Below are 13,471 nucleotides of genomic sequence, written 5' to 3' on the forward strand. Positions count from 1 at the left end.
TGAGGTGGGAAAGGGGGACAGGAGAGGGGAGAGAGGGGGGGGCTCCCATAGTAAAAACAAAGTGTAATAAGTAAAGCTGGCTATACCCTTCCCAAATGATCTGCACGTAGGCAGTGGCACGGCAGTGGCCGTGGTTCTGTGCTGAGGGGTAGCACAAGGGCTCTTGGGGCGAGCGTTTGCGTGTTTTTCTGTTTTTTTTCTGATTATTTTGTATTGTCCGGGGATCAGGGGAATTAAAGTTTGATAGGACGGTCAGTTTCTAAAGCCCTGCATTAGCCCTGCTAATCCAAGAGCCCTGGGGAGATTGAGCAGCTAAGAGCGTGCAGGTCTCAATATGTCTGTGTGTGTGTGTGTGTGTGTGTGTGTGTCTCAGCGTGTGAGTCTGTCTGTGCGTGAGTCTGTGTGTGTGTCTGTGCGCACCTGTGTGTGTGTGTGTGTTTGTCTGTTCCTGTCTGTCTGTCTATCTGTCTATCTGTCAGTATCCCTGTCTGCTTGCCTACCTACCTGTATCTTATGTGCCTCCCTCCCTCTCTCTCTGAACAGCCTGTGCAAGGTGGTTGAGTGAATGGCAGATGTTACTACGGCAACAGTTGGTGGGAGGAGTGGGTGGGGCTTCTGTGCCATCTGTCAGGGGTCAGAGATCACCCTGCACCCTGCTGTCCCTTCCCTCCACAAAAACCTGAAGAATACAAGAAATTATTGAGGGGCCGTCTGGGGGCACAGAAGAGCTGTGAATCGCTGCTAAATGTCTGTTTGTTTTAGAGAATTGGACAAAGCAGAGATATTTTTAAGGCAAACTTGAGAAGGCAGAATCCCAAGAGGTGGGTGTTGTTTCAGCCCCTGCTGTTCATCCACAGTGAGAATCGTATCTGTGATAAACCTGCGCTCTCTGTCAGTGTGAGTGTGATGCACACCAGCCAGCCTCCGCACAGAGCCTTGGAAAAGTTCAGCAGAGTGTAATACTGTGCTTTACAATACCGCTCTGTGCTTTAACTGTGGGAAGAGTTTATAAAGTTTGGTAGAGCATGTTTTTTTTTAAAAAATACATTCTACCATACCTCTGCACTTTACAATGCTTCTCTATACCTTACCATGCTTTATTACACTTTGCTAAACTAGCAGCTTAGTAACACAAGTCTAGATTAGTTTCCAGACTACCTGTATTCTTCAAATGTACAGATAGATCTACATCTTCTGCTGTAATTTGAACACAAAAAAATGGTCAACTATTTGCACAAATGGCAGTCGATTAGAATTTTGCAGGAAGTACCTCGCCCCCCATGCACCTGACACGGTAAGCAAGCACCCCTATATTTTTATATAGTGTTGACCCTCATGCTCGTGAACATCGTTGAAAGTTACTGGTGAAAGTATAACGAACCAAGGGGGAAAAAAAAGAGGATTGAATAGTGGTGCCACAGAGACACCTACTGGTGAAGTAGAGTAGTACAGGCTGAAAAGGAGTGAATTTAATCAGTGAATATGATGGAAATGTCAAGTTACTTCAACAGGGGGCACGTAGACCAATCTAGATTATTGACACAGTGATGAACCTCTGAGATTTAATTACAGACTAACAAACCAAGACAGGATAAAAAAAAAAAAGATCTCTTTAATAAAATATTAAATCTTTAAAAATGTGTAAGACATTGCAGACAAAGTCCTTGACATTACATAGGTTTACATTTATATTAAATACATATAATCATCATCATCATCAAGTCCAGTTGCTCAGTCCGTGTTTCCCCATGCTGTCCAGGCACGCTTCACCCTGCAGATACCCGAGGAAGCTGGCAATGCATCGCAGGGCGGACGCTGCAGGAGTCCTTGAGGAGGGACAGAGTTGGGGCTCAGCTCTGGCTCCCCCAGCCCCTCAGCCCAGGTCTGTGGGGGTCCACAGTGCTGAAATGGTTAACAAGGATGGTCCGAGTCGAGTCTATCTGCTCCTGGAACCGGAGGATCTGCTGATCCCCAGCTTTACGCTGAGAGACAGAGAGAGACAGACACAGAGACAGGTCAGTAGATCAATGCAGAAGCAGTCATGCAGGTTACTGCCCTGTAGTTGTGTGTTTTATCAGTGGTTCAACGCAGTTCACTCACAATATAGATGCACAGCCTCTCCTGCTCCAGTATGAAGAAGTCCACCAGCGACAGTTCCTCGAAATCCTGCTTCAGTCTCAGGAATCCACAGTTCAGGGAGCGCTTGGAGTGTTCGTGCCTGACAGCGAGAGAGAGATTACAGTGTAATGAGCCGAGACGCCACTAGGGGCGATCTGCTCGTATTATCCTTACAGGACGCGCACGTACAAATAGGTACCTATGCGTGTCGGTTTTATTTCAGTATTTGTGTATCTTTTTTATATAGACTGTTTGTATTTCATTTTGCAATTGCTTTGGCAATACTTAAGGATGTAGTAATGCCAATAAAAGTATCTTGGACTTTGAGGAGAGCGCTGTTCCAGCAGCATGCCCTGGGATCGACGCGCACAGGCAGGAATGGGGTGGGGTAGGGACGGTAGGGAAGGGTCTCACCAGGGGTCATCGTCCGGCTCCCACCCCTCCAGCTCCTTCAGGCAGTAGAAGCAGCGCGCCACGTCGGGCTCGTTCTCGCTCGGGCAGTGCACGAACCCGGCCAGCGCCATCTGGTGGGGAGACACGGCGTGACACACAGCGTGGGCTGGAGACAGATTTGTGAGCAGAGTAGAGGGACAACCTCCCTGGCCATGCACATCAATTACTAGAAACTTATTTGTAAACCGACATTACAGAAGAATCGTTTCGGGCGGACTTGTCAATACTAAATTAAGTCATTTTAGCGTGAAAATACATGTTTATCATCGGCCTTCATTGTGGATTAGGTGGGATTAAAAACACACACTTATGTTTAATGAACTACGCCGCATCACACGTGCTTGTTCAGCTGGATGTCTTAAAATACAAACAAACATTAAACGCGGAGCACGTTGTTAACGATTTGATAACATGTATTCAACACGATTTAAATAATTAAAGTGAATACTACAATAGGAATTATTAACACGCTGTATTTGTTTGATTGTTTTAAATGGTACCTTCTCTGGGGTACACTGGCAGCCCTCTGTAAACGGCCAGTCCGTGAAAGTCTGAAGCCGTTTTTCGAAGCGATACATCTCCTGGTAAAGCAGGAGGGTTGAGCTGCGGATACCCGAGGCCGACATTTCGAGGGTGTCAAAAAAACTAAACAACGAGAAAACCCGACCGGCACACAGGGAGGATTAACACTGCAACACCGACCGCTTCTTCAGGAAACCGAACCGAACCGAACCTGAGCCCACCGAACTTCAAAAACGGAAATCATAAACGGTGAAAAAACAGACCACAGCAGAAGCCGTCTGTCTTAAAAAGCTTTTGGGGTTCCACACGTTTTTGAGTCGGTTCGCTGATTGATTGATTGATTGATTGATTGACTGATTGATTGATTGATTGATTGATTGGAGTCGGTGACGCGCATTCAGCTTGTGCACGAAAGTGTTAGCGTTCAGTCTCATGCGCCACATCCGGAAAAAGCAACACAACACAACGACCCGCCTGCGTCTAATGTTGATCTAGACTTGCAATTCAACAATATCAACGCCGTGCTAATAACAGGCACTGCAATTAAGCTTGTGTGTGGTTTTTATTTGTTCGTTATTTAACGTGTGCGTTTATATATATTTTTTGCTTTTATTTTGAAGTAAGGTGACAAAGTAACTTGTGTGTCCTCGGCTGGAAATCAAAAACAAAAACAAACACATCCTAACATGGTGGACACGCCGGGGACAGCAACGCTGGACAATCGCGCTCCGGTAAGTAACTGTTTTACTCAACTTTGCGAAAGAGAAGTGTTCTGAAAAAGTAACTTTGGGTTTGGGTTTGAGAGTCGCTGTTAAAAACAGCAACAGAAAATGTATTTGACAGACTGACACACAGACCGACCGCCAGGAACTTCTTTTTAGAACATAAGAAAGTTTACAAACGAGAGGAGGTCATTCAGCCCATCTTGCTCGTTTGGTTGTTAGTAGCTGATTGATCCCAGAATCTCATCAAGCAGCTTCTTGAGGGATCCCAGGGTGTCAGCTTCAACAACATTACTGGGGAGTTGGTTCCAGACCCTCACAATTCTCTGTATCAACATCACATATTTTGTTATCTGAAATACTCTTTATAGCGTGTAGTAGTCTTTTTTTTTTTTTTTTGTAGTACGATGTCACAATATAGCGGCAGAATGTTGTTATTTCATTAACAGACTTGTTGGCTGCCCAGTTTGTTTACATTGGTTCAGGAGGTTATGAATGACAAGATACAAGCAGACACACCTTTTGGATGGTACCTGAACTGTTATTGTGGGTGAAAGTTAAAAGTCAAGCAGACAGGCGTTTCTAACGCTAGTGCCTTCATCAGTGTTATTGAAACTAGAAGAAACTGAGTCAAGCAGACAGGCGTTTCTAATGCTAGCGCCTTCATCAGTGTTACTGAAACTAGAAGAAACCGAGTCAAGCAGACAGGCGTTTCTAATGCTAGTGCCTTCATCAGTGTTACTGGAAAGAGGCAGCGGCGGTGTTATTTCAATCTGTCGGAGGTGTGAACTTTACAGGCTTGTTTATTGAGCAGCCCCAGCCAAGGGTGTCTTTCCAAAGCCTCGCTGGGCTGGTGCGTAACTTTACTCCCCAGAGCACGAGTGTGAAATGTGCTTACTGCTTAAAATCTGCCCCCCTCCCCCCCGGTCCCTCCGTGTGTCAGTTTGCACACTCAGCGCTCGACCCCTCAGCGTTCCCCTCATACTCTCAATCACTGCCAGTGTGTGTGTGTGTGTGTGTGTGTGTGTGTGTGTGTGTGTGTGTGTGTGTGTGTGTGTGTGTGTGTGTGTGTGTGTCTGTCTCTTGGAGTTTTATCACGCTTGCTCGTGAACAAGTGGAAGTTTGCAGCTGGCAGATCTCTCTCTCTCGTTCTCTGGTTCTCTGGTTCTCTCGCTTGTTCAGTCGGCTGCTTGTCGGGAGTTCATCTTGGGTCTCCTCTGATCTAAGAAGCCAGACCGTTTCTTGGAAACTTTACGACTGGTTTGGAATCTGTTTAGAAAAACTGCATTCGATCCTTTCAACAATATCAGTGGACTGACTCCAAGATGTGATTACATTGTTTTTTCATTTTTTTTTTTTTCAGTTGACACTTTTTTAAATGTAGATATTAAGGAACATATCATTTATTTTTTAACCCAAACTCTTCTGATTTTTTTTTCTGCGTTACCTTTTTCACGCAGCCGAGAGGGGAGGGGAGGGGGTCTGGAAAACAGCTGGGGGTGTCCGGATTGAGAGAGGCACACTCCGTGAAAGGACGGGCTCAATGTGGTGCCGCGGTAGGTGACTGTTCAGTGTGTATTTATTAATGTATTTATTGTGTTTACAATAAACAGGTGCCTGGGGTAAAATATACATACATTGTTGTGCGTAAAAAAACCGTGCATTGATTGCTTTTGCTGTTGCATTGTTAAACAGTGTGCGTGTGTGTCTAGTCATACAGCAAGTCTTTAATATTGCCAATCCTAAACCGTTCTCAGTGTCACACTGTTGTGGATTGTAGCGGCGTCTGGGTCTCGGTTCACCCTCTAGCGGGTTCAGACTCATGAGACACCAAATCTGCACCAGAATGAATGACGTGTTACCCATTTCACCGTTTTTTTTTTAAATTATTATTGGGGTGTTGGGGTTTGTCAGTGTGTGCCACGTCATCATCTCACCCACGATTTTAAGCAGTAAACTGTAAGACATTTAAAAGTGAACTAATTGCGACACACCGCCGATAAAGCTTGCTTGTGCGTGCCGCCAGTGCTGCAGATTTGAGGCCGGTTCAGGTACAGCGTCTCACGCGCGCAGAGCTGAGTGTTTGCACGAACCTGCAAACCAATTCAGATAAATGCGTTTCCAGCCCACGCTTGGGCCTCGCGTCTAGCGATGACTATCTACAAGGAGGATTTGCTGGCCCTGTATCCTAAGCTCCGCGTTATTGATTTTGCGTCTGCTTGTGGCGGTGTCTGTCGCAGCGTCAAGGGAGAGAAGCGTTGCTTGCCTGAAATTACTCAAAAACGATTTGCTTTCTGCAGGGAGTTTTATTAGACTAGGGCAGAGATCGATCCGTGCACCAGATTTGACAAAAACGGGATTATTCAACTGTAATTGCACTGTCGCTGCGAGAGCATGAAAGGTTCATGTCTGACTCTGTGTGTGTGTGTGTGTTTGCGTTTGCTGTAATAAACACACAGAATCGAGCGCTGGCTGTTGAAACGGTTTCTTCTTAAAACATGCGGCCCTTACCTCTTAAAGGGTACATGTGGGTTACGATGCTTGCCTGTGCTTGGGGGTGTTTAGAGCAGACGCATCACGTGATCTCAGCGCGTCGGTTGGGTTTCACGTCTCCAACAGAGATCTCTCCTCTGGGTTACAGTAATGCAGTTACCAGAGTTGATGGCGGTTTGCCATGTTTATTTTTTTTAATGTGCTTTACTATCCCTGCCTGGAACAAACGTGGTATTTGCATTTGCTAAGGTGTTGCAGTGGGGACATGTTAGTGGTTACACACTGGTGTACCTGGATGCAGTATAGACATGATTCGGAGAGCTCTGTTGAGGTTCTGTGTGGCTTCAGTCTTCTGTTTATTTTTTGTAAAGTGTTAAGCTCTTTGTTCATTTACTTGTATTTCTTCTGGAGGCTCGCTGATCCAGTGGTTAAAGAAAGGGGCTTTGATACCAGGAGGTTCAATCCCAGCCACTTACTCCCTGTGTGTGACCCTGAGCAAGCCACTGAACCTCCTTGTGCTCCGTCCTTCGGGTGAGACGTAAAACAAACGAGGTCCTATTGGAAGTGACTCAGCAGCAGCAGTTGTGATGCATAGTTCACCCCCTAGTCTCTCTCGCGCTGCTGTGAGAGGGTCTTTGTGTTGCCCAGAGTGAGTGTGAAATTGCCAGCGATGCGCAAGAGAGTCGCAGTCAATATTGAGATTCTTCAAGGGGCTGCTGCAGGGAGCAGAAAAAAAACATCCTTCAAACTGAGAGTCAAGCAGAGAGACGCTTCTAATGCTAGTGCCTTCATCAGTGTCATTGAGGTGAAACTAGAAGAAATCGAGGCTGATCTGTCTTAAAAACTCATGTCAGTTTTTACACTCCCTCGTTACCAGTTTTGACACACACACAGTGAAATACACACACACTGTCACAATAAAATGCATGCGTTTCTGCCTTTCATTACAGCAGGGCTGGAAATAAGACTCCTGTTGCACAGCTGTTTCAGCCATTCCAGGTTTTACTGCTACCAGCTTGATTAGCCCCAGTGTTTATAGATAACAAGCTCAGGTGTGTCTGATTTAAATGCATAGCAAAACCTGGAATGGATCAAACCGCTATGCAACGGGAGTCTTAATTTCCTCCCTAGTGTAAGTGCAGTACTAACCAGACTAATGGGGGTGCTTAAAAAAGAACTACGCTGCTAGTTATGAATCTGTGTCGTCTGCAGAAACCCCAGATTACCATCTAAAACAAACTTGCTAATGATTTGCAGCAGAATTGGGGGCTGTAATTGAAAAGTTTGACCACCGGAGGGCAGTAGAAGCACAGCAATTGGCATCTAGAGTTTCTGAAATACCTTTACTATCATAATGAAATGAGAGATGTATTTGGAGGGGGGGGGAAAGAGTAAAATTGAGTGTTATATACTCCACCCTGCTGTGTTATTGGACCCCTGAGGGAGAGAGGTGGGGGGGGAGGAGAGATGCAAGGGAATGGGAAAGGAGAAATAGATGAAGGGAAGAGAAAAGGAGGGGGCAAAGAAAGGGGCAGTGTTGAAAGGAAAAAAGGAAGGAGAGAAGGGGAGTGGTAAAGGGGGGAGAGAGAGAACGCAGGGGAGAGCAAAGGGACTCGAAGGGGAAGGAGAGAATGGAGAATTAGAGGGGGGAGAGAGAGAGCGCGTGTTTCTCTGATGAGAAGTGACAGGCGTCCTCGCTTCCTCCTGGGCTCAGATTGACTGCGTCAGGCTGAGCATTGAAGCTGAAACACTCAGAGAGGCTGGAGAGGGGGAGGGGGGCTGTGATAGACTGAGACTCTCACTGCTCCTGCCTGAGCTCCTGCAATGGATAGAGACCTGATAGCACAAACTCCCGGCTCCTGATCATTTCAATAACAGAATGAATCCAGGAGAGTTCTGGAACCCAGGACTGGGAGCAGGGCTAGTGTGTAACACACGCACACACACACACACACACACACACACACACACACACAAGCAAGCATGTGCGATGACAGTCCTCAGGGTATATTAAGTACTGGACTAATTATAACTATCACTAATAAATTGAGACCTCAGAAATGTGTCTGGTGCCTTCATCAGTGTTATTGAAACTAGAAGAAACCGAGTCAAGCAGACAGGCGTTTCTAATGCTAGTGCCTTCATCAGTGTTATTGAAACTAGAAGAAACCGAGTCAAGCAGACAGGCGTTTCTAATGCTAGTGCCTTCATCAGTGTTATTGAAACTAGAAGAAACCGAGTCAAGCAGACAGGCGTTTCTAATGCTAGTGCCTTCATCAGTGTTATTGAAACTAGAAGAAACCGAGTCAAGCAGACAGGCGTTTCTAATGCTAGTGCCTTCATCAGTGTTATTGAAACTAGAAGAAACCGAGTCAAGCAGACAGGCGTTTCTAATGCTAGTGCCTTCATCAGTGTTATTGAAACTAGAAGAAACCGAGTCAAGCAGACAGGCATTTCTAATGCTAGTGCCTTCATCAGTGTTACTGAAACTAGAAGAAACCGAGTCAAGCAGACAGGCGTTTCTAATGCTAGTGCCTTCATCAGTGTTACTGAAACTAGAAGAAACCGAGTCAAGCAGACAGGCGTTTCTAATGCTAGTGCCTTCATCAGTGTTATTGGGGTAAACCCCCCTCTCCCTCTCGCAGCTGGTTGGGATGGACAGTTGATCCTCTCTCCTCGTATTTCACCCTCTCATCATTACATCCATTAAAGTCCCGTTCGGTGCCATTGAGAAGCCCAGAACAGCACATTAGCAGCAGAGCTATTGAGCGCAACACGGCGCACGCTGAATTATTAACGCGCCGCTGCAGTAATGAGGAAAGGTGATCTTGAGGAGCCGACCACAGCAAACGCATGACAGAGAGGTCACCGCGCAAGAGAAAGGGAGCTGAGAGAGACAACAAACTGCATGCAGGATCCACGGGATCAAAGCACAGCACAGGGTAGTGAAGCACAGAGCAGAGCATGAACCAGCCCCCTTCTCAAAGCACAGTGAAGAGAATGAACCAGCCCCCTTCTCAAAGCACAGTGAAGATAATGAACCAGCCCCCTTCTCAAAGCACAGTGAAGATAATGAACCAGCCCCCTTCTCAAAGCACAGTGAAGAGAATGAACCAGCCCCCTTCTCAAAGCACAGTGAAGATAATGAACCAGCCCCCTTCTCAAAGCACAGTGAAGAGAATGAACCAGCCCCCTTCTCAAAGCACAGTGAAGATAATGAACCAGCCCCCTTCTCAAAGCACAGAGAAGATAATGAACCAGCCCCCTTCTCAAAACACAGTGAAGATAATGAACCAGCCCCCTTCTCAAAGCACAGTGAAGATAATGAACCAGCCCCCTTCTCAAAGCACAGAGAAGATAATGAACCAGCCCCCTTCTCAAAGCACAGTGAAGAGAATGAACCAACCCCCTTCTCAAAGCACAGTGAAGATAATGAAGCAGCCCCCTTCTCAAAGCACAGTGAAGATAATGAACCAGCCCCCTTCTCAAAGCACAGTGAAGAGAATGAACCAGCCCCCTTCTCAAAGCACAGTGAAGAGAATGAACCAGCCCCCTTCTCAAAGCACAGTGAAGATAATGAACCAGCCCCCTTCTCAAAGCACAGTGAAGATAATGAACCAGCCCCCTTCTCAAAGCACAGAGAAGATAATGAACCAGCCCCCTTCTCAAAGCACAGAGAAGATAATGAACCAGCCCCCTTCTCAAAGCACAGAGAAGATAATGAACCAGCCCCCTTCTCAAAGCACAGTGAAGAGAATGAACCAGCCCCCTTCTCAAAGCACAGTGAAGATAATGAACCAGCCCCCTTCTCAAAGCACAATGAAGAGAATGAACCAGCCCCCTTCTCAAAGCACAGTGAAGATAATGAACCAGCCCCCTTCTCAAAGCACAGTGAAGAGAATGAACCAGCCCCCTTCTCAAAGCACAGTGAAGAGAATGAACCAGCCCCCTTCTCAAAGCACAGTGAAGATAATGAACCAGCCCCCTTCTCAAAGCACAGTGAAGATAATGAACCAGCCCCCTTCTCAAAGTTTACTGCTGTGGTATCCCCCTGGTAAAAGCACAGTGAAGTTTGTCAAAGGCACGGCACAGCGTGGTGAAGCACGGAGTCGGTCTGCATTGTCATTGAAGACCCTTTGTAAGAAACAGAGAAGTGTTATTGATCGTTAGAGATTTTTCCTGCCAGCCTGAGAATCCGATGCTGTGCTTAAGATTTGCGGCTAACATGAAGAGTGAATGAATAGAAAACAGAAAGAGAGAGACAGTGTGAGAATGGAGGCGTGTGGTACTGACTGTGAGCCGGCTGCAGTGTGGAGGGCAGTGGCTTTGAGGAGCTCCGTGGTAGTTCTGAAACCCAGCACTGACTCGGGTTCTTCTAGTTTCATGTCAACACCGATGAAGGCACTAGCATTAGAAATGTGAGAGTGTGTGTACGTGCGTGTGTGTGTCAGTGTGTGTACGTGCGTGTGTGTCAGTGTTTGTGTCACTGTCAGTGTGTGTACATGCGTGTGTCAGTGTGTGTGTCACTGTCAGTGTGTGTCAGTGTTTGTGTCGGTGTCAGTGTGTGTACGTGCGTGTGTGTCAGTGTGTGTACGTGCGTGTGTGTGTCAGTGTCAGTGTGTGTACGTGCGTGTGTCAGTGTGTGTGTCACTGTCAGTGTGTGTCAGTGTTTGTGTCGGTGTCAGTGTGTGTACGTGCGTGTGTGTCAGTGTGTGTACGTGCGTGTGTGTGTCAGTGTCAGTGTGTGTACGTGCGTGTGTCAGTGTGTGTGTCACTGTCAGTGTGTGTCAGTGTTTGTGTCAGTGTCAGTGTGTGTACGTGCGTGTGTGTGTCAGTGTGTGTACGTGCGTGTGTGTGTCAGTGTTTGTGTCAGTGTCAGTGTGTGTACGTGCGTGTGTGTGTCAGTGTGTGTGTGTCAGTGTGTGTGTCAGTGTGTGTGTCAGTGTGTGTGTCAGTGTTTGTGTCAGTGTCAGTGTGTGTACGTGCGTGTGTGTGTGTGTGTCAGTGTGTGTGTGAGTGTGGGGCTGCAGTACTTTCCTTCTTTCTCTGCTTGTCTGCAGCACAGCGTGAGCCATGTGAAGTGGCAGCTCAGCCAGGCTGTTTAGCATTCAGTTCACTTCCCATGGACTCCACTGCAGGAAAGAGAGAGAGAGAGAGGGGGGGAGGAGAAGAAAGGAGAAATGGAGAGGGAACTAAGACAAGGAACTCTTTTTTTAATGTGTTTTTGTAATCCTGACTTACGTGTTTCCAAAGACTGAATCATGTGCGAGAATGTGTGTGTGTGTGCGTGTCTGTACGTCATTGTGAGTGTGTGTGTGTGTCTGTACGTCATTGTGAGTGTGAGTGTGTGTGTGTGTCATTGTGAGTGTGTGTGTGTGTCATTGTGAGTGTGTGTGAGTGTGTGTGTGTTTTTGCTGCCAGGATTAAGCTTCTAGAGACTTAGAGCAGCATTGTAAAGCATTCCTAGACACACGGAGAAGAAAGGCAATGATGAAACAAACGGGGGGGAAAATGAAAGAGAATGATACACAGTGAAAGAAAGGAGGGAAAGGGCAGTGCTGTACTATTGTGTGCTGAGCTGAGCTGTGCTGTGCTGTGCTGAGCTGAGGGAATCTGCTTGTAAGATGACTTTGACTCCTGCTTCGATGACAGGGCGGCTATAGTTTGTGATTGGTCCGCCCAGGCTGCAGCCTCAACCAATCCTGGCGCAGGAATTTAAGGTGCCTTTAGGTTATACCCAGCCCCCCCCCCCCCCCCCCCCCAAAAAAAAGAGAAGAATCTGCGAGAGAGAGAGGGGCACGCAGCAGCTTGACAGAGTGTCTCTGCTCAGTCACAGTGCACAGTCCACCCCCACAGCCTCGTTCAGTCGCTAGATCCTGTCTCTGTGTGTGTGCAAGTGAGAGAGCGTGTCTGTGCCTGAGAAGAAGCTTCTCAACTCGGGGAGCTGCGTGTGTATTTATACAGATCTATATATATTATTATTATTATTATTATTTTGTTGTTGGATTTGGGATTTCAGAATTCCCGAATTATCGGACTGCCTCTGTTTGAACGTTCCGGCTTGCGCTGTCCCTTCCGCTGTCCCTCTGTTGCTGGACATTTGGACAGAACAGGAGTGGACAGGACAAGGAGAGGGGGGGGGGGGGGATTAGGGTCCACCAGTTTTAAGGATTTTTTCGAAGACGCTGGCTACAAATGTGATTTGTTTCTTTGTTTTAAACATTTCTTGGAGTACCGAGTGGAGCTCTGGACAGACTATGATATTGGGTAAGTTATGCTTTTCAGCTTTTTATTTATTTATTTACTTTTATTTCACTTTTGATTAAACCAGGAAAGCCACGTTTAAGATTAAAATCTCTTTTTTTGCAAGGGAGACCTGCTCAAGAAGGAGGCTTATAATACAAACACACACACGCACACACACACACACACACACACACACACACACACACACACACACACACACATGAGATCAACCAATATGAAGGAGTTCATCAGACGAACAGGTTTGGTGTGTCGGGTCATTGTGTGTGAATTAAGAAGTGATCGATTTCAACCTGTGCTGTGGTGTGCAAAAGTATTCAGAAATGCATGCGATTTCATATTCACAAACATTTAGCAAACCGCCTTTTTAAAATAATCCACAAGGATGCTGATTCACTGTAACTAAACTTCAAGCAGGGGGGGTGAGGGAGTGGGGGGGGGGGGTTATTATTATTTATATGATATGTTACAAGCTCCTTGCAATTGTCTGCGTAATATCCTAATATATAGTTTTTAATGGTTTATCCGTCAATGCTTGTATAACTGAAAGCCAGTTCAATTGTTAAACTATATCATTGTTTATTTTCTCCTTATTAAGAAATATATATAATACTGTATTTGTATCTGTGCTATTTTTAAAAATAAAACCAGAACATGTAATTTCCTCCTTTTTATAATAATAATAATAATAATAATAATAATAATAATAATAATAATGAAAGCGAATGAGCTGCTTTTCAGCGGGTCTGTTTGGGACACATGACTGAACTGCAGCTACTCAAGGCAGCCGTGCAGTTGACCTGTCCTGTCCCTGTGCAGTATTTATTTCTTATAAATTACACTTTGACGCTACTTCGATAAGAGTGCGGCTCGTCTCTCTGCGGGGACGGGACTTTAAG

The 13,471-nt window shown here is 46.1% G+C and overlaps 1 protein-coding gene across 1 annotated transcript; it reads right to left on the reverse strand.

The window, feature by feature from the left end:
• Positions 1-1,592: 1,592 nt before the first annotated feature.
• On the reverse strand, positions 1,593-3,346 carry LOC117400943 (baculoviral IAP repeat-containing protein 5). The gene is made up of 4 exons (XM_034001304.3): positions 3,072-3,346; positions 2,533-2,642; positions 2,101-2,218; positions 1,593-1,982 (listed from the first exon to the last, which is right to left on the reverse strand). Exons 1-4 carry the CDS (start codon positions 3,195-3,197, stop codon positions 1,851-1,853), a joined length of 486 nt encoding a protein of 161 aa, XP_033857195.3. The 5' UTR covers positions 3,198-3,346; the 3' UTR covers positions 1,593-1,850.
• Between the last annotated feature and the right edge of the window lie 10,125 nt (positions 3,347-13,471).

Source organism: Acipenser ruthenus, unplaced genomic scaffold, assembly GCF_902713425.1.
Source record: "Acipenser ruthenus unplaced genomic scaffold, fAciRut3.2 maternal haplotype, whole genome shotgun sequence".
In the NCBI taxonomy this organism is placed as follows: Eukaryota; Metazoa; Chordata; class Actinopteri; order Acipenseriformes; family Acipenseridae; genus Acipenser; species Acipenser ruthenus.

Bases quoted from the DNA above. Each gene is read 5' to 3' on its own strand.
- LOC117400943 (XM_034001304.3), bottom strand. From the start codon at position 3,197: ATGTCGGCCTCGGGTATCCGCAGCTCAACCCTCCTGCTTTACCAGGAG. The intron at 2,643-3,071 runs GTACCATTTAAA...TCTCCCCACCAG, and splicing joins GCCAGTGTACCCCAGAGAAG to ATGGCGCTGGCCGGGTTCGT. The intron at 2,219-2,532 runs GTGAGACCCTTC...TCTCGCTGTCAG, and splicing joins GAGCCGGACGATGACCCCTG to GCACGAACACTCCAAGCGCT.